We start from the raw sequence: 22,790 nt of genomic DNA, 5'->3' as shown, positions 1-22,790 counted from the left end.
CTTTTTTGTCATTAAAAATGTCAATATAGATTTTAATTTATTGATGTGAGTATTGACTTTGTTTGTTTGAGAATTAAAATGGATGAAATTAATTGTTAAGTTATATAAATAATTTTTGTATTAATATAAAATTTAAAATTTAGTTTGTAGATTCATACGAAATTTTAATTTTAATCTATATAATCCAATGAAATTTAAAATCTAATTCCTATAATATAAAATATATTTTGAATTTTTTTAAATATTAAATTTTAAAAATTGTCACAATATTCTATCATCATATTAAAAATCTATCATAATATTCCATAATAATTTTCATATATTATCATTAAATTCGTAACAATTTTTTATCACTTATGTGAAATACTATTACTAATTCTGTTATTATTTCTTGTTACATTCTGTTATAAAATATAAAATTTATTATTAATTTTGTCACATTTTTCTGTAGTAATTATAGTATATTATGGCAATATGAAAAAAATTTTTACACAAATCTATTAAAAATTTATCATAACTTTATTAATATATGATACAAATATGTCATTATTTAATTTTAATAAAATTATTTTTTTATTGATGTATTAAATGATTTAGAATAATAATTTAATCCAATAAGAGTAAAATTATCCAACAAACAATATTTTTGTCACTTTAAATTAAGTCCTATTTAAATGATTTTTTATAATTAAAATTAGGTTTAAGATTCTAAATACATTAAAATAATTTACTAAACTCAATATGTATTGGTTATAGAATTAATTTTATTATTTAATTTAACATAATTATTTAAATAAGTTCTTTTTGCATATATCAAAAAAATTAAAAGTTGTCATTATGATACAAGACATTGATATTTCAGTTTATCAAATAAATTATTTGTTTCATTATTCAAGTGAATAAGAGTTCATCTCTGGTAAGAATTTATATTGGAATATCTTATTTTGTTTGGTTTGATAGAATACTCATTTCATTCATGATCTATTTTGAGTTTATTACAAATACAGCTCTATTCAATAATTTGGTTTATTATAAAATTTGTTTTATGATATATTTAATATAATTAAAATAACATAAATATTTAAATTTTGATATAAATTTAAATTAAATTTTTATACGATGTGATTTTTTTTTATTGATTTGATTCAGTTTATTAATTTATTTTTATATTATTCTAATATAAATTTTGATATATTTAAATAAATTTAAGTATAAAATAATTATTTTTGTTTTATAAAAAATTTAAAATATATATTAATAAAAATATATAATTCTATTGGATATGATTTTTTATTTTTTAATTTAAAATTTGAGATGTATTTAATATATATTCAATATTTAAATTTAATCAAAATCAAATAAAATATTATAATTTTTAATTTTTTTTTTTCAACCCTATTGTCAACCATTACAATATAATCATTCTTTGAAGCGGGATTCAATCATAATGTGGATGCATGGAAAATTGCCAATAGATGTGTTGAAAGAGACGTTGATGTCTGTCTCACTTGACACGCGAATAACGTAGTTAAACATTTCCAAAGATATATTTCTTCGTCGGCGTCAACTCTTGAGAAGGATTTGTACTTTGAATCTAGGCCGATATTTGATCTGATTTTGTAATAATAACACTAATCTCTCTTGTTAACAAAAGGAAATATTTAAGGGAACGTTTGGTTTTGAACTTTTTTTTTATATTATTAGTAATTTTAAAAATATTTAAAAATTATATTTTATGAATTAAACATAAAAATTATTTTATAAGTTCGGATGCATTTAATTTATAAAAAAAAACATAAAATTATGTTTGATTTCAAACAATAAAATCATCCGCATCCTGAGAACGATACCAACCAAATGCAAAAAGAATGGCTTTCCACTCGGCAACGTGTTTTTGTTCCTTCAAATGTCCAGGTGGTTTAATATAATTGGGCAACATCTTTTCATGAATTGATGGTGGACCCAAGTGTGGTACGCCCATTTGTAACTCATGTTTTTTTTTTTTTCGTCGAATCATGTAAGAGATTTTTATATTTCGTGAAAAAATTAAAATTTAATTTTTATGTTATAATTTATATAATTTTAATTTTTGAATAATTTTAATTTAATAATTAATTTTGTCAAATTTTTATCATTAAAAATGTCGACATAGACGATGATTTATTGATGTGAATAATGACTTTATTAATTTGATAATTAAAATAAAAAAAAATTAATTGTTAAATTATATAAATAGTTTCTGTATTTATATAAAATTTAAAATTTAGTTCATGTATTCACACGAAATTTTAATTTTAATCATTATACTCCAATGAAATTTAAAATCTAGTCCCTATAATATAAAAAATATTTTAAATATTTTATAATTTTTTTTAAATATTAAATTTTAAAAATTATCACAATATTTTGTCATAATATTCTATCACAATATTGAAAATCTATTATAATATTCTATCTCAATTTTCATATATTATCATTAAATTCCTAATAATTTTTTATCACTTATATGAAATACTATTACTAATTCCGTTATTATTTTTTGTTACATTTTGTTATAAAATATAAAATCTATTACTAATTTTGTCACAGTTTTCTATTGTAATTTTAGTATATTATGGCCATATGAAAAAAAAATTACACAAATCTATAAAAAATTTATTATAAATTTATCAATATATGATAAAAATATGTCATTATTTAATTTTGATAAAACTATTGTTTATTAATTTATTAAATGGTTTAGAATAATAATTTCATCCCATAAGAGCAAAATTGTCCAACAAACAATATTTTTGTTACTTGAAATTAAGTCCTATTTAAATGATTTTTTATAATTAAAACTAGGTTCAAGATCCTAAATACATTAAAATAAATTACTAAACCCAAAATGTATTGGTTATAGAATTAATTTTATTATTTAATTTAACATAATTATTTAAATAAGTTCTTTTTGCAAAGATAAAAAAAAAAATTAAAAGTTCTCATTATGATACATGACGTTGATATTTTAATTTATCAAATAAATTATTTTTTCCTTCCATTTTGTTAATATCCAAAGTTCATCATTCAAGTGAATAAAAGTTCACCATTATAAAAATTTAGATTTGAATATCTTATTTTGTTTGGTTCGATGGAATGATCATTTCAGTCAATAGTTTGGTTTATTATAAATTTTATTTTATGATATATTTAATATAATTAAAATAATATTAACTTTGATATATTAATTTTAATTATTAATATTGTAATTGATTAATATAAATAATAATAATATTATATTATTAATAATTAAGTATATATAATAAATAATATATTTTTTAAAATATTGTTTATATTAAAAGATTAAAATATTTTTTAAAAATTAAAAAATTAAAAATATTTTTATGTTATAGGAAAAATTTTCAAAATTCGTGAGAACGTAGGGATTAAATTTAAAATTTCATGCAAATATAAATATTAAATTTCAAAATTTATATGAGTACAATGATCATTTGTATAATTTAACAACTGATTTTATCTATTTAAGTTATCACATCGATAAATCAATGTCATTTTAACAAAATCAATGATCACGTCATCAAGTTAACAGCTACATCAATATTTTTAATGATAAAAATTAATGAAATTAATGATTTAATTTGTTTATGATTATCAAATTAAAATAGTACGGGCATTAAATTTGTATAAATTATAATATAGGGATTAAATTTTAAATTTTTGCAAGGTATAAGGACCTTTGACAAAATTGGACATTTTTTTTAATTTTCTAAACATTAAATACAATACTAAACATATTTTTGTATTTTTATTTTTAAAAAATAATTTTTATTTCCCTTTACCAAACACGTTTTCAAAAAAAATAAAAAATAAAAAAATCAAAACTGGTTTTTGAAAAGGAAAGCAAAAAAGAAAATGAAAAAATTTTTTTAAACCAAACACACACTAGACATTTTTTATTTTTATTTTTGTGAAAAATAAAAAATATAAGTGAAAATATAATTAGTAGAAATTTGAGAAAACATTTTTTTGTAAAAAATGAGAATGAAAACACATCAATTTTTAATAATAAAAAAAGTTGTTTTTTATGTTTTCTAGCAAGAAAGAGCAAAAAGAGAGAAAATATGGGTTTGAGACAAAAAAATGCAAGAAGGTGAATTATTTTCACGGTTCCTAAAGTTTTAGGTTAATATCGTTTTGATTTTTAAATTTTAAAAAGTAAAATATTGGTCCCTATACTTTAATAGTCGTAATGAAATTGACTCTCTGTCAATAAAATTATTAGTTAAACCGTTAAATACTAAAATTTCAAAAAAAATGAAGATAAAATTTTTTTACTTAATACTAGTAATTTTGATAATTATATAAAAAATAAAATTAATTTTTACCTTATTTTTCTTCAAGTTTATTTATTATTTTATTTAAAACATAGAATTAAAGTATAAATTATCATAAATGTTTTATCGTTTATTTATCATTTATTTAATAATATTTTATCATCATAAAATATTTATTAAAAAATCAAGTTTTTTTTTAGTTATAAAATATTAGTATATGATTTTCGATGAAATATTATAAAATTTTTACTATCACTTATTAATAAAAAATGACAAATTTAATTATTTAAATCGTAACTAAAAATTTTTATGAACAGAACAAAACCTAATGATAATTTCAAAATTTTGTTCAAGGTTCACCCAAATAAGCTCATTTTATTATTAAAAATTAAAATATTTTAAAATAAATTTTTATATTAATAATATAAATTTTTTATATATTTTAAAATATAAAATAAATAATAATATTTTATTAATAAAATAATAATTTGATCGAATTGAACTTAAACTTTAAAAATCATATTCAATACTCAATTCAAGTCCCTTCTAGCTATAGATTTAGTTGACAATATAATTTATGGATAATTTAACAGCTTAGCAAATTTTTTCTTAATTTTTTTTTTAAATACATAAGAATTAATATAAAAAAATTTATCAAACTTTTATTTCTTCTCTTAACCTTAAACTTATAATACTATCAATCCATTATCCTATTTTGTAATTTTACTTTCATCTTTTCGTTTAATAGTTTAATGAACGGTATGACTGATGAAAGAACCATTTCATTACATCCATCTATATCAATATATTACTTTTTAAAATTTAAAAACCAAATCGATACTCTAACAGCATGATTTTGTTCTTCTAAATGTGCACATGCACTAACATAATTGGAAAAAATATTTTTATGGCCACAACAGTGGACCTTCGGGAGTATGGTCCATGAATAAATTCATAATGTCATTTTTCATTTTCTAAACACAAGATACAGTATCAAACACATTTCGTATTTTCATTTTTTAAAAATGTTTTTTCATTTTCATTTAACAAACACATTTTCTATAAAATAAAAAATGAAAAACAAAACTTGTTTTTAAAAAATGAAAATAAAAATAAAAATATTTTCTATAATCAATCACAAAAATTTCAAAAAAAATCTTAAAATCCAACAAACCAAATGCTCCCTTAATATTTTACTTAAAATATCATAACAATTAGCCTCCTAACAAAGTTTTAATCCATATTAGTATTTTACCCTTGCATTGTAACTGGGTTTCAAAAGCAAACTTTGTTTTTATTGGAATAAGCTTTAATTTATTAAAAATATTATCTATAAAAAATAACGTATAAAAATATTATATTATTTTACAAATTTTAATATATAGTCGTGTCAATATAATTATATTTTGTTAATAATAATTATACTAATAATGTTAGTTTTAATAACAAAATAAAACTAAAACTAAAAATTAAATATAGTGAAAATGATTATTTATATACTACATAATTTATATCATGAAGATATTTATAGGTGTAATTTATATTTTTTATTTTTAAAAATATTTATTTTTATTAACAACTAATGTGTGTATATTAATATTTTTATTTATCAAATTATTCATTTGCATCCTATTTGTTTATAATTTTTAAATGATTAGATATAAGTATTTAATATTTTAACATTGTAATTTGTAAAGATGTATAGAAGGTTTAAAATCATATTCACAATATTTATATTCTAATAATTAATACGAACAGATGATTTTTATTTTTATTCACATTAATTATATTATAGTTCATATGATTTGTTTATTTATTCATTATTATTTCATTGAAATCGTTATTTCATTTACATACATAATAATAATTAATAGAAAAAAAAGTTAATATTAGGAATGATCTTAATTTATATTGAAATATTCAATGTAATACTTATATTTTAAAAATCTTTAATGTGATATTTGAATTATAAATTTAGTAACTAATATGATATTCAATTCTATTGTAATTAACTCCAAAAGATGACATGTAAATGATAAATAGTTTTTCAGTATTATATTAATTAACAAATTTATAATTAAAAAATTTTAAATTTAAGTATCATATTGAATAATTTACAATAATTTAAGGGTCATTTGTAATATTAACCCTTTAAAATATCAATTGAAAATTTCCTAAAAATTATATTTTAAAAAATTTCAAATAATTATTTTTAGGTTTAATATCATAAAAAACATAAATTATAGAAAATGTTCAACATGGTAGTTGAACTTTAAAATTTTTTAATTTGGTACCTAACTTCTTGATTTATGAATTTATTAAATAATATAGTACTTGAGAGATTATTTGTATGCTATGTTTTATCATTTCAAACTAACTACATTAAAAATAACTATCAGATAACAAATTCAAATTGTTTATATATTATAAAATATATACGTTACAAAATATTTATCATGCAGTATTTTTGGACCCAAAAATAAACATAGATATTTTGGAGGAAATTAAATGTATCCAAAAAATAAAAGAGATAAGTTAAAAGGAAAAAAGTGGTTTAATTTCATTTATTGAATCTCTTAAAATAAGTGATTATAAAAAATATATAAAACTAAAAATTGGCATAAGTTGATCAATATATATATATAAAGGGAGGAATCATACCAGTGGCATAGCTAAAAGTAATTTTAGTGGGATCATTTCCATATATTAATTCATATTATATAAAACACATAAGGATTTTTTTACATTATATTATTAAAAAATTACGTAAATTTTAATTGTTTTAGTTATTAAAAAAGTATAATTCATTAAAAAATAACTATAATTTGATACTATATGATGCAATCACGCTTATAATATATTCATTTTTAAATTTATAAATTGAATTAAACATTATTTGATTATTATTATTTTTTGTACAAAGGAACTTGCATCTTTGAATAAAGAAAAAGTTATAATCATCACCTGTTTGATTAGAGAGGCAAGAAGCTCGATTTATCTTAAGTAATGTCTCTATTTCAAATTTTATGAATAAAAAAAAAAAAATTTAAAAAAACTTACTCTCTTATGGGGTTTGACTTTGGATTAATCGAAGCTTAAATTGATTATCAAACATCGAGGGTCTCAAATGAAAAAAAAGTTATAAATATTTAAATTTAAATTTTAGACTTATTGAATATCATTTTATAAAAATAATTATACGATGAATTGAACAAAACTTTGGGCTCAATATCATTTGATTATTTTTTTTTTGTTATTTATTTGCGTAAATGTATTTTTTAAATGACATCATCTAAGTTAGAAGTTTTTAATAAAAATTTAAATTTTTTGTAAAATCAAGATTCTAACTGTAATAAAATAAAAATGTATACTCTTAGTATTCATATAATAACAAATATGAATTTGTTTTCATTTTAAGTAAAAGATCGAGAACATATTTAGCTATTATTCATTCACACTTAACATGTGATTATATTTAATTATATACAAATTTAAATATTTTTTATTTTGTTAGAAATCTTAATATTGCCATTTTAAAAATGAATAAAATTTTTATTTATTGAGTGATGATTGACTAAAAAATTGTGTAGCTGCGCCCCTGAATCATGATAGGTGTGTATTTTTTTTTTCTTTTAAATGATAAATAAAATCTAAGTCTTAAAAAAAGGAGGGAAATTATGTGATGAACGTTTAATTTTATTACATGCATATAAAAATAAGTTTATTTTATTTTGAAAATATAAGGACATAAACATCCCTAATTTTATTTTATTTTGATTTTTAGTAATTTTTTTTTAACTAAATTGTTGTTTCTTGACTTACAACACCAATCTAAGTCAAGTGCATTATAAATAGTTTAGATTCTATATAGTATCTTTTTTTTTTTTTTTCATAATCTTTGTCTTTGGTTTTCTAATCTCACAGCATATTTAAAAAATGATTTTATTGTATTTTATATTAAAATTTTTAATTTCTTTTATAAAATTGATGTAGCATAGATTTTAATGTCAAAAGATAAAAAAAATCCTTTACTAAAACAAGAGAGATTGTTAAAGAAAATGAAATGGAAAAGCATAAAATATGGAGAGTGATAAACAAAATGGAATGGAAATATTTTATTCTTTTCTTAAGAGATATTTAACAAAATTTCAGTTACAATGCAAAAGGACCAAGATTTGGAAAAACTTATTCCAGAAGTTGATAGATAAAAGTATTAATCGCTTGTATATGTCAATTATGTGGCTTTCAAGTCTTCTTATTCGTGGGGGAGATTTTCTTTGTCATTAATCGTTGGACATGAGGAAAATAGTGGCTATAATAATCAGTCACGTACCGGCGCCGCTAAATCTTGGAAAATATTTGAGGAAAATATTGCCTATAATGGGTTATGTAACCACCGCCACTAAATGTATGAAAATATATGTCGTAGCTACTATGATTGTGATGTGGTGGGCTACGATTTTGCCTGTCTGTCATTAGAGACGCAGAGGCTCATGGGGGCATGGGTCCTATCGGGGCTGAAGCGCAGTGGAGACAAAAAAATATTTTAACATGATATGTATTTTAAATAAAATTTAAAAAATTTTAATAATTCAAATTTTTTTATTGTTGAGATTATCATTAATTGCCGAAAGAGCATCTTCACTAATAAACATTTTGAATACTCATTTATATTAGCTAAATGATAGTTTAATTATGTATATTAAAAAAATATTGACAATAAAATTATTGTTCAATATTTTTCAAAATATAAAACTGCATTAAAGATAATTATAAAATTTTTAACAACTAGATCTAGATACAAAAGTTTTAATTTTTTAATACTATTATGTTATTTTTTAAAAATTTAATATGTTTAAACTAAACTCCTATTAAATAAAATTATTCGTTCTGTCACTAAATTCATGTATATATCATGTTGCAAAATTTTGTATCTATTAAAAAATATTTTATGTGCTAGGAATTTTTAAATATTTAATTTTATGTTTTTGTCACATACCATTTTTTGAAATAAAAAAATCTGAAAACATATGTTTAGCTAAAGAAGTGATCAACAATATTTCAAAAAATGTAAATATAATGATATTGAAGATTTTAAATTTTGCAAGCAAAATTAAAAAAGTGACATATATCACTTAAAATATATTAAATAAATAAGTATGATATGTATTACTTTTTAAAATTCATGTATGCAGATAAAAAACTTTCATTAATAATATATTAAATAAAAAACTTTCATTAACAATATGTTAAATAATATTTTCATAATAAATCCAGTTATATATACTAAACAATCCACAAAAAATTTACACTGATAACAAATCATATAATGATATCTTATAAAAAAATTAATTTTAAAATCTTAAAGATTACATACAATTTTAATAATATATTTAAAATTAAATTTTATAAAAGATTATTATATAATTTATTGAAAAATATATAACATATATACAATAATACATCAGATCATACAAATCCACAACACATTGTACCAATTGATCCTGATTTGCTTGTGAACTCGACATTCACACCGCCGCCCCCTCCCTTGAAAATAAGTCACCGTCTCTCCGATCATTTTCTCAAACGTTTAACACGCAAAGGATTGTCGCATACATAAATCAGGCAGGCTGAAAATGATTGGGCTAATGATCAACCCCACTTTGGTTAATTATTACTTTTGCTGCATATTTTATTAATTTTGGAAACAAATAATATAATAAATAAAAAATTTGTTTGGTTATAATTAAAAGCAAACAAAAATATATATGTAAAATTTTTAATAATAAAATGTATAATTCTAATTTTATTTAGATTATTTATGTTATAATTGTTATTATTACACTTCAAATATTTATTTATTGAAAAATATTATTCATTCCCACTGTTATCTTAATACTTTGGCCCTACATGATGTGACAATAATTTATTTATTTGATTGTAATATTTAATTTATAAATTAATTAATTTATTTATAAATTGGAAATTCCCATATTTAAATTATCTAATTATTATATGTCATATTAGGAGTACAAATTTACAAATATTTAAATTAAAAAATATAACTGCTTCTCTTATTCTAAAACTAGAACATTTATTCTTAAATTAGGACATTCTTTCTTTGTATTAAAAAAAAAATTGTATGATAAGAGTTTTTACTAGCGAAAGTGAGTAAGGAGTTATTTTTTATTATTTTTGTTATTTATTTTTTAAAATATAGAAAAAGTTAATTTAGATAAAAAGTAAAGTATTAATAATTTTTGAAGAATTAAAAATTAAAATTGTAGTAATTATTTCAAAAGAAAATATAATTTTTTTTTATTTTTGTATAACTAAAGGGTCGGGTTCCCTCAGCTATAAATAGCAGTAGACAATAATACTAGTTTGAACATATATAGAACTTGAATTCCAATCTCCCATGATCACCATGGATCTTTATACTTTTATCCAACTAATTGAAGGGGTCTTAGCTTTCCTGCTGGTTCTATATGTTTTCTCGAGAAATATATCAAAATATTCTAAGAAAAGTTGTATCCCCGAACCATCTGGCTCATGGCCACTAATTGGTCACCTCCATCTCCTAGGTGGGAAAGAAACACTATGCAAGAAGCTAGGAGCTATGGCTGACAAATATGGCCCACTCTACTCACTCAAGCTCGGTAGCCGTCGAGTGTTGGTGGTGAGCAGTTGGGAAATTGCCAAGGATTGCTTGATCAACAATGACAGAACACTGGCTACGCGAGCAAATATCGCAGCTGGGAGGCATATAGGCTACAACAACGCCATTTTGGCACTTGCCCCATACGGAGAATATTGGCGTAATATCCGCAAGATTGCCACGATTGAGCTTCTTTCAAGCCATCGTCTTGAGAAGCTGAAGCACATTCGTTTCTCCGAAATGGACTTGTTTATCAAAGAGTTGTTCGGACTTTGTGCACAAAATAGAGCTGATAATTGCGCCCAAGTGACTATGAACGAGGTGTTGGAACGCTTGACTTTCAACATAAACCTAAGGATGCTCGTTGGAAAGCGATTTTCTAGTAGCACTTACGCTCAAGTAAATAGTGAGCCATGGCGGTACGAAAAAGCCATAAAACAAGCTGTGTATCTCTTCGGGATTTTCGTCTTGGCAGATGCTCTGCCGTACCTTGAATGGATGGATATTCAAGGGCATGTGCGTTCCATGAAGAAGACAGCAAAGGAACTTAACTCGGTAATCAGTGTTTGGCTGGAGGACCATCTTAGGAGAAAAAAGGAGAGCCAGAGTACCTGTGAAAGTGACTTCATGGACGTGATGTTAGCGAACTTGCCAGAGGACGCTGTAATTTCAGGGCATACCCGCGATACTATTGTGAAGGCAACAACCTTGGTATGGTTCCTATTTTGAGCTTTAGTTATTACTAGTATCTCATACATCTCTATTTTTTTTTTCACGATTTACACTTGATGTCTTTGATGGATATTTTCAATTCTTAACCTCTAAGGCTATATATAAATGCGTTAAATTGTGTCTAGTCTAATTAAAAATAGATTTTTACACTGAATTTTTATACATGTAATTTGGTTGTTTTAATTATTTTTATATTTAAAAGATCATCATTTTAAAAGTTTATTATCACGCTGTATAATCTCTAATGAAAATTACAACTTGTGTATAAAATAGACACAATGCTTACCATGAGAGTAAATCATTATAAATTTTGGTATTTAATTTTGTTACTTATTTTATTATATTTTTTAAAAATAAAGCTTTAATTTTAATGAAACAAGGTTCAATTAAACATAACCGTGTAAGCAAAGATCAAGGGTCTAGTCAACATTGCATTTAATTTTTGTAGTTTTGGAGTTGGAACACTTTACTCGTAATTCTGTACGGTACAAAACTGTTCATTTAATTATATTAATAGTTCGGAATTTATAGTCCAATGACATACAAATATATAAACCGTGCAGTCAATGATCTCTTATAGTGACATCAATAAATGACATTTTATCCTTCCTTCAAAAATCTATTTTTTTATTTTTATTTTTTATTAAATCTATTTTGTTAATTCTTTTACTTTTAAATTTTTTTTATTTTTTATTTTATTTTTTTATTAGATAAATTTTATAAGAAAATAAATGAAGGTAAGGATGATAAAATTCGTATCTAATTAGTTTCAATTTGCATCGATCTAGTGCTTTTAAAAAAATTGATATTGTGTCAAGAATTTTTTTTTTTAAATTCAATATGATCAAAGACGAGTTTAATGTGTTTTATTTCATCTCTGATGTTTATTATTTAAAGTTTTTTTTTCCTTTTTATTTAATTTTTTGATTTTTTATTAAATAAATTTTATAATAAAAAAGTTAATTGAGATAAAGATGACAAAATAACTCATGTTCAATACGTTTCTATTTACACCGATTCAATTAGTGCACTATTTTTTTTTTTAAATTTAGGATAATAGGATTGAGTTTTCTTTTTAAATTGAGTTTGTGTAAAAATAAGGTTTTGTATGTTATACCTTATCCTAAATATATATAAAGTATGTATTTTATTATTTAATTAATTTTATACTTAAATATTTTATTAAAAAATTATTATTTAATACTTTAATTTAATAAATTCCCATGCCATCTTAGTTTTTTTTTTTTTTGGTAATTTTTTTCTTTTAAAAATTCTTTTATTAGATAAAATAGATGTAAATATGATAAAAAAACTTATATCTAATAGGTTTTGTTTCGTCAAGATACAATCAGTGCAATATTTTAAAAAAAAAGATTGAGTCAAAATTTGCCTTTTTTGAACAATTTTTATCAAATCAAAATTGAGTTTGAATTACTATAAAAAGGATATGTACTTATTTATGTTTTTAATTTGTATTTGCATTTCTTAAATATTTTTATTATTTATTTCTAAAAAAATACATTTATATTTGTCCACCTATTATCATTCAGTAAAAATTAGTATAAAAAATTTACTTATCTTATATTTAAAACATAATTTAAAAAATAAAAAATAATCATATAGTAAACCATGGGTCCAATTCTAGTGACATTAAGTTTTTTATGTACTTCAAATTAGTTGAAATACTTTCCAGGAAAGAAAAAAAAAGACGAAAATACTGAGATTGATATATACCAAGAGTGGAAGAATTAAGAAAAAGCATATTAAAAACAAAAAGAAAAAATTACTAGGAAAGTGGCCACATCACATATGCTTAAAATTGTGCTGTTGTTTGCAGATTCTTACCCTGACTGGAGGAGAAAGCACATCTGTGACAATAACGTGGGTACTCTCTTTACTATTGAATCATCCAAGCGTGCTAAAGGCAGCACAAGAAGAGTTGGACCTCCACGTTGGAAGAGATAGGTGGGTTGAAGAATCAGATATTAAGAACCTGAAATACCTACAAGCCATTGTCAAGGAAACTCTGCGCTTGTACCCACCAGGTCCCATAACTGGAATCCGTGAGGCCACGGAAGATTGTTGCATTGCTGGGTATCATGTCCCTAAGGGCACCCGTTTGATCATCAACCTTTGGAAATTGCAGCGAGACCCAAGAGTTTGGGAAAACCCCGGCGAGTTCCAACCGGAAAGGTTTATGACAACTCATGCTCATTTTGATGTTAGGGGTCAAAATTTCGAGTTCATTCCATTTAGCTCCGGTAGAAGATCATGCCCTGCAATAACCTTCGGCTTGCAAGTTGTTCACTTGACACTGGGGAAACTGCTTCAGGGATTTGACATTAGAACACCGGATGGCAAGTCAGTGGACATGGCCGAAGGCTTGGGCCTTGCCTTGCCCAAGCTGAATCCTCTTGAAGTTGTCCTCACCCCACGCCTTTCGGAGGAGTTTTATAAGTGCCTTTAAGGCATAATAAATTTGAGATTTAGAACGTTGATAATTAATAATCAAGGGCCTTTGCTTAGTGGTCGTATCCCACCCTTTTAATGGATTGGGTATCTATATATCAGGCCTATAATACAATCTTTATTGTTCTACTCCCAAAGGGGTGATATACCCTTAGCTCTAATTTGTGTAAGGGAAAAAATAAATTTTAAATTAATAGAGGATATGAATCCTTACTATTAAAAATAATATGAACCCTTTATTAATGGTTTCTATGGATGGAATTTCATAATTAGATTTTTAAAAAATTGAAATAAACTTACACTTATCAATGGAAATTTTTCTTGCCAATTAATATTACCAATGAAATTTTAAATTTAATTTCAAAAAATATTTTAATGGAAAAATAGTTTAGTGACAGAAATTAAAGAAATATTGATAGAAATTTGTCACCAAAACCCTCTATTAAAAATCTTATTATCCATGAAATCAAAGACATTGACAACGAAAATTTTTATCACTGATATCATCCTTTCTTATAGTGATAGATTTCAGTTTGATTTATGAAAAATTAAAATACTGCTCACTAATCAAAAAAAATTTCAAGACGTAGCCGAAACGTTTTATCCCTACCTACCACAGAATTAGGCTTTGACAAAAATAACCTTTGCTAGTGACACCTGGTTAAATGAATTCAAATCCAAAATTCACTAAAAAAATCTCGATTCTAAACCTATTCATACCTAAATTGATAAAAAAAAAAAAGATTGAACTTAAAATCATTGAAACTCAAAATAATTAGAACATAGAACGAGATTTCCCAAATTTAAATTAGGATCTAGAAAAAAAATAGATCAGTAAAAATAAGATCTACAAAAAATTAAGATCTTGTCAACCTAGTGTTGTCTGCAATTCTGCAATAGAGGACGATTCCTTATTTGGCTAGAGAAGTAATTATCAAAGTTACTTCAATATTTTATTATGATTGTAATTTTTTTTATACTTGTAATTTTATAAAAAAAAAAAAGAAATGTAAAAAAGTAAAGATAGCTATATATTAAGTTCATATTTTGGTTTATAATTTAAAAACAAAATTATCCTAACCAAACAAATTGTATTTTTTATTATTTTTATATAATTGTTATACCTTTTTAATTTTTTTTATAAATTTAAGTAAATAAAAGAAAAATAATGTTTACAAACTATTTTGTTAAATTAAAAAAATTAATGAATCGGATTGATTTAAATGATAAAATGCAATTCAATTTTTATTCATATTTGGTTTGATTTTGAAAAAATCAAAATACTGCTCATTAGTCAATATTGTTTGTAAACAAAGCCGAACCTTTAGGCTTTGGCATGCTGGTGAGAGTGTGCTAAATATCAGTGGCAAGCGTATTGTCCGTTGCTGGTGAGAATGTGTAATTATAATTATAATAAATAAATTAATTAATCGTCTTTTTTTTTGGGTTAACACATTAGTTGGTTTTATAAAATCTATTCAAAACTTATCTTTTCTTTTATGAGCACTAGAAATATGTGTGCCCACTCCGTTTGGAAGATCAATAAAATATGTGAAAAAAATGTTTGAGAAAAAAAATGGGAAGAAAAATTTTTAAAAGTGAATAGTTTTTTAAGAAAAAATAGATGTTTTTTTTAAATAAGATATATTAAATAAAAATTGGAAGACATGAATATTCCTATTTTATCATGTAATTTTATTTTATTTTTTCATATATTTTTTAATTAAGTTAGAATCATGACTTAACTAGTAAGAATAAACTAAATCAAACATTTTATTTGTAATATCGATTACACTTCAAATAGATCAAGATGCTTAAAAAATTTAAGCTTCAATCAGTATCTTTTAACCTGCTCCATTGTGTAACTATAACAATAAATAATCAAACAACAATAATAATAATTATAAATAGAAAGCAGTCTGTTCCCATTTTAAATACTCGATGTTGTCAGAAGACAAATCAATTTAAAAGTTCTCCTTGACGAACCTCTGCTTCATTGGTTCATGTTTTCTAATTGTCCTACCATCATCAAAAGGCCGAATTGAAATCCAATCTAAATAGGTCGACCTCCCTACTCCAATCATGGATCTCTACACTCATTTCCAAGCAATTGCATGGCTTTTAGGCTGTTAAAAACTGCTTCACTACTAATGACAAGATATTCGCTAGTCGACCAAGATCAACTGCGGGAAAGTACTTAGGTTACAACTATGCAGCAATGGGCTTTGTCCCTTACGGAGCATATTGGCGTGACATGCGGTAGCTAGCAGTGGCTGAACTCTTGTCTAGTCGTATACTCGAAGCTTTAAAGCACGTCAGAATCTCCAATGTGGACGCATTTATCAGAGAGTTGTACTTGTTTTGCCAGAGGAATGAAAAAAATTCGAACAATAAAGTAGATATTAGCTACCGACTGGAACTACTCATCATTAACATAATCCTACGAATGATTGCAGGGAAGCGATATTTTTCGGGTGCTGAGGGCAAAGATGATGCTGAGGCGCAACATGTAGTGAAAACCATCAAAGAATTTTTTTATTTTGCAGGTAATTTTGCTCCAGCAGACGTAATTCTCGTTTTAGAATGGATGGACTTTCAGGGCCAAGTGAAAAACATGAAGCGTGTTTCGAAAGAGCTAGACTCAATCATTGAAGGTTGGGTTCGTGAACATAAATTGAAGAGACATGACATGGGTGAAGCAGACATCAATCAGGACTTATTCGATGTGCTTCTGTCAAAGGTTACAGAAGAATCTATATTTGGCCACCCTCGTGACACAATCATCAAGGCAACCGTAATGGTACGTTCTTGGTTATCTTCAATTTACTATATAGTAATTAATATATTACTTGAATTAGAATCAAATTAATACTACCTACTTGTGGTGATAAAAAGAATCAGGAACAATGGTACACATACACTTAAGCAAAGACAACATAGACCACATCAAATTATATGGATTATATAAGTTTTTTATTATTAATTTAAAATCCCATTAACGAGGGTTTATAAATATTTATTAGAATTAGTCAAAAATATATTTTAAAAATTTTATTATAAATTCAAAAATAAATAATATATTAATTACAATTTTTTTATAAATAAAAACACTCTTTAACGTTTGTCATTAACTTGGTAATTATGCTTAGTGTTATTATTTTGATTTTTCAAGTAAAAGTAAAAAATGTTTAAATATATATAAAAGTTAAATAATATATTACTTAAAAAAATTTAAAAATTTTTTTTAACAAAAAACAAAATTGTGATTTTATCTTTTTTTTTTTCGGTACGTTGAAATTCATTGTATTTGAATTACACAAATTAAAATAATTTTCTCTTATTTTATAAATCTTATTCCTCCAAATTAATATTTAAATAATTAAGACCCTATGTATTTACGTGAAGTTTGGTTTATATATGTATTATGTTTCATTATTAGATTATTTTTAAGTAAATATGATTTTGCATTTTACTTTTAAATTTGAAAAATTCATGATCGCATAAAGCACTTTCAAAAAATTACTCTGTAAAATATCACACTCCCCCAAGGAAAGTTGTATTGTAGAATGGCAAGCCAAGGATTTCAGTGCCCTTGTATCAACCACTACTAATTGGTAATCAAGGAAAGACGGTGGTTACAGTCGAGTGGAGATTATCCATTAATGGTCCGTTCTTTTAATTTATATTCTGTAGAATCAATAATAGCAGCAGCTGACACAACATCGATCACATTGACATGGATTTTATCCAACTTGATGAACAATGAGCGTGCCTTGAAGCGTGCCCAGGTAGAGCTAGACTCTAGAATCGACAGGGAAAGATGGGTTGAGGACTCTGATATGGAGAAATTATCTTATCTCCAGGTCATTGTTAAAGAAACACTGCGCCTGTACCCACCAGGGTCCTTATCGGTTCCACATGAAGCAATGGAAGATTGTTGTGTTGGGGGCTACCATTTACCCAAGGGGACTCTTTTGTTTGTCAACTTGTGGACGTTGCATCGAGACCCAAGAATTTGGTCTAATCCTGAAGAATTTCTGCCCGAAAGATTTCTTTCTAGCCATGTGAACGTTGATGTTTTCGGTAAACATTTTGAATATATTCCATTTGGGTCGGGGAGGCGATCTTGTACTGGGATATCAATGGCAATGCAAGTGACACGACTGACTATTGCTCGTTTGCTTCAAGGATTTGATTTGACAACTCCATTGAATATGCCGGTGGATATGACCGAAAGGTTAGGCCTTATCATGCCCAAGGCAACTCCGCTTGAAGTTATTCCTAGTCCACGCCTGTCTGCACAGCTTTATGATCAACTCTAAACAGATATGATCAAGCATACTTGGTTGCAACTTATGCTGCATCTTGCTTTATATATATATATATATATATATATATATATATATATAAATGACTATTAAGAGTTGGACTTTGATCATTAAAAATAAGATCCGAAAAAAATCATTAAAATTAAGGAACTAGTCATCTTTCTTTCTTTATGCGTTCATTCTGCTTCGATGGCTTTATCTCTGGAAGCTTTTGCAACTCCAACATATACCCACACAGGCCACAATTTCCTCTCTTCTCATTTTTTATTTTTTTTTCTGATCAAGGTTGATTTGAGATGCAAGGGTCTTCTACATTTGCATTGTGCCGCCAGTAGAGAAAGGTGAAAATTGGGGCGGGTAGTGCAAGAGAGAAAGCCAATCGTCCTTACTACCCAAAGCTAATTGAAATAAAAGGGGACTAATTATACTAGTTTGTATAGATCTATTGTTACAACCCATCTTATTATTGTCTGTCAAGATGATTATGCTGTCAAAGTCCAATATGGTGAACTGACAACGCAATATGACGAAGACCCATTGTTTTTACCATTAGGCGCTAAAGAAAAGCCTAGTCGGGTCGTGGGGTTGATAAATTTGTCTTGCCATTAAAGTTTTTTAGTAATCAACCCAAAACCTTGCGAATGAGAAATGCACAATATGAAGCAATCATCGAGTAACAACAGCAATGAATTAATGACCAAGAGCAACGCTTCAATGAGCAATAGCAAAGACTCACTGCTTTAGAGGTCATGTTAGCAACAATGCAGCATAGCATATTAGTAGGTCAGTCTTATAGCATCGTTCACGTAGGATAACTTTCTGTTGCAAGTCAGGCAGAACCTTCACTACCGCTCATGAAGTATGATTTTGTTTGTAAGTTTAATATTAATTTGTTTATTATATTTATTGATTTGGTTTTAATACTTATATTTCATTTAATATTGTAGCAAGATGTTGGGACTCAGAGTATGACCCTTGCTTAGGCTACTATGAATGAGTTATCTAATTATTCGTTGGAGCATTTATCTAGAGGAAACTTCATAACCATTGAGTCAAAGGAAAAGTTATTTAATAAACCATCATTTTCTTTCATTGGTGTGAAAAAGGTTAAAGAATTTTGTGAATTGGATGAATTATCAGCTATTTATATTGTTGCTTATATAAGGTTAGCTTATAAATACAAATATGCACATTCAATATGTATTAATTTATATTACAATGTAATACTAACTACCATTGTTGATTGTTATCATACAGCTTCCTATATAGAAAGCTCAATGGGAGACAGTTGATCAACATATTTAGATTCATTAACCCCAATTTTATTAGTGAGCAGAGTGACACAATCGCTTATCGTGCTAATCATGTGATTGAATGTATGAAAATATCGACTGATTATTATTTGTTCCCATATAATGCGCAATGAATTATATTCCAACCTTACCCAAATATGATCTAATGTATAATCTAAATATATCATTGTTATTATTTTGTAGTCGTCATTGGGTGCTTATTGTGATTGACACTAAATCTTTAACTTAATACTTACTTAATTTAATTAATCAAATGGCTATACCTAACCCTGATATTTAAACTTTTATAAAAAGGTATTACACTTTATTATATTATATATCTTCTGTTTCTTCATAAGTAATTTTATTTATGTCTTAAATAATTTTTTTCTTTTTAATTTAGGGTAATATCTGCATTTGATAAAAAGATAAAGAAACCGAAATAGATGTTATTACCGATAAATGTGAAATTTATTCTTTTATGTTGAGTTTATATAGATAAATATTTCTTAAACCCATTCAATTTAATTTTTAGGTACCTCGTTAACCCGGTAATACTGAATGTGAATATTATATTCTTCGATTTATGCAAGAAATAGTTTTATATGATTTTATTACCACACCATTCAAGGTTAGTATAAATTTTATAAACTCGTTATATCTTCCAAAAAATAAAAAGCTAAATTATATTATTATTTATTAATATTTACTTTTGATTTTTTTTTCAGTGAGAGAGTAAAGAAAGCTTCACGGTAGAGGAACTTGATGAAGTTCGTAAAGAATAGTATGAGTATGTATTATCATTTATCAATGTTGATAAACCTTGAGATTAGATATTGTTGGTTGAATGTAAATATATGATGAATAAATTATTGTAATGTTTTTAACATGTCATGTTGAATGAAAAATTTAAGTTTGTAGATTGGGATATTGGTTTAATATTATTAGTATACTTAATATGAATACACTATGTATTCTTAATATATTATTGAGTACGATTATTTTATAAAAGTATATTAATATGGAACATTATCAGTTTTAAATTTGGATGTGTGGTCAATTTATTTAAATACAATAATGTTCATTATGTACATTCTAAAATATAATTCATAGTATGACATATATAAACCAAATATTTTCTGGGCATACATATGCAACTGACTTCAAATGTTTTCTGAGCATAAACTTACAATTGACTTGACAAATACAATATCACATATACAATATTTTTTAATGGGATTAATGAATGCGTTTTTAGCAAGAAAACACCTTAAATCATCCATAACAAAATGTTATTGAAGGCATTTTTCAAAAAATCACCTTCAATAATTCGACTATTCAAATTTATCGTGTGGAATATTGTTGGTGTTTTGAGTCAAAAACGCCTTCAAATTCTGTTTCAACATTTGTGTATGGATTACTGAAGATATTTTTGAAAAAAATCACCTTTAATAATCCAGACTAAAAATTTACTGATTGAATTATTAAATGCGAGTTTGGTCAAAAACGCTTTCAAAAATCGATTTCATATTTTTTTTATAGATTATTAAGGGCATATTTTTGCCAAAAACACCTTCAATATTCTTTTCAAAATTTTTTAAAGCAATTGGTGAAGGTGTTTTTGTCCAAAAAATGCCTAGAATAAACAATTACAAATAATATCTGTAAAAACCCAAAAAAAGTTAAAATGAGGGATTGAACCTACCACCTTATGGTTAACATACATACGATCCAAAATTTTTTATATGATATTTATTGAAGGTCTTTTTTTTACCAAAAATGCCTTCAATAAGCTTGTAAATTTTTTTTGTGAAATTAATAAAGGCATTTCTTATAGAAAACGCATTCAATAATCGCATCATTTTTTTATGAGGAGATTATTAAAGGCGTTGTTTGACAAAAACGCCTTCAGTAATTATCTATCAATTTTTTTAATGAGATTAATGAAGTTATTTTCTGTCAAAAAATGCCTTTAGTATTCACTCAAAATTTTAAAATAGAATTATTCAAGGTGTTTTAGTCGATAAACGCAACTAATATCAAATCTTGGATAGTATTTATAAGTATCAACGTCGCTATTTGAATATTTAGTGATATTTTAATAATAAACACCTTAAGTTTTATAAAAATACGAAAGTTAGTGGTGTTTGTAAGTGAAACGACGCTACAAAATTATCACTAATCTTTTATTTTCTTCTAATGATAATTTGTGTTTATTAACACTGCTAGATAACTAATGTTAATTTTATGTTGTTGGATTTTTTTATTCATTTTAAAAATTTATGATGATAATTATAAATAAATAAGAATTATAATTTTGTTTACATGCAATAAAAAATAACACTTTTATTTTGGTGTAGTATAGTTGTTATTCATTCATCTTATAATTGATGAATGTTTGTACAGTTTGTTGGGTAGCATTTTTCCTGCTTCTTGCATAAATAAAATTGCCATTTATTAAAAAAAACAAAAGTTTTATTTTATTCTTGACTAAAATTTTGTACCTTGAGTTTCTATAAATTAAATTAACTAACTATGATTTGAAACCTAGTAGGTTAGTATTTCAATAATTGTCTATGTAATTTTCTTGATTTCACAACTATTGAGGAAGAGGTTAGGTGATTGGTTGATAAAACTTTAGTTTGGTTAAGGTTTCAATCAAAGTCAAATCAATGCCTTAGATTGGCATCTGTTGACTGTTCAATGCTGACGAAAGATTGAACCCATGTCCCATATCATTTGCTCAACAACCCCTTTTTTTTTTTTTTTTTTTGTTTATAATGTCATAATGTAGTTATTTGGTAGGAAACCTCATTTGACTTTAGGCCTTAGATATTTCACTCAGCTTTTACGTCAAAGTCTGGAGTTTGATCCCTAGATCTTGGACATTGCTTTGTTTATTAAATTAACCATTTCATTATTAATTAATAGTTTTTAAACTAAAAATTGATTATTTTTTATTTATTTTCTTATAACA

At 24.7% G+C, this 22,790-nt stretch overlaps 1 protein-coding gene and 1 pseudogene across 1 annotated transcript; both read left to right on the top strand.

Annotated features, from left to right (window-relative positions):
* Positions 1-10,731: 10,731 nt before the first annotated feature.
* Positions 10,732-14,462, top strand: LOC149512164 (dimethylnonatriene synthase-like). The gene is made up of 2 exons (XM_089752819.1): positions 10,732-11,703; positions 13,562-14,462. The coding sequence occupies exons 1-2, from the start codon at positions 10,753-10,755 to the stop codon at positions 14,189-14,191; spliced, it is 1,581 nt and encodes a 526-aa protein (XP_089608945.1). The 5' UTR covers positions 10,732-10,752; the 3' UTR covers positions 14,192-14,462.
* Positions 14,463-15,529: 1,067 nt separating this feature from the next.
* On the top strand, positions 15,530-18,750 carry LOC111313104 (tropinone synthase pseudogene; annotated as a pseudogene).
* The last annotated feature ends 4,040 nt before the right edge of the window (positions 18,751-22,790 follow it).

The sequence above is a fragment of the Durio zibethinus genome, chromosome 23, assembly GCF_047325235.1.
Source record: "Durio zibethinus cultivar Kanyao isolate XHJ-2024 chromosome 23, ASM4732523v1, whole genome shotgun sequence".
Lineage (NCBI taxonomy): Eukaryota > Viridiplantae > Streptophyta > Magnoliopsida > Malvales > Malvaceae > Durio > Durio zibethinus.
This window is presented reverse-complemented; position numbering and strand designations above follow the sequence as displayed.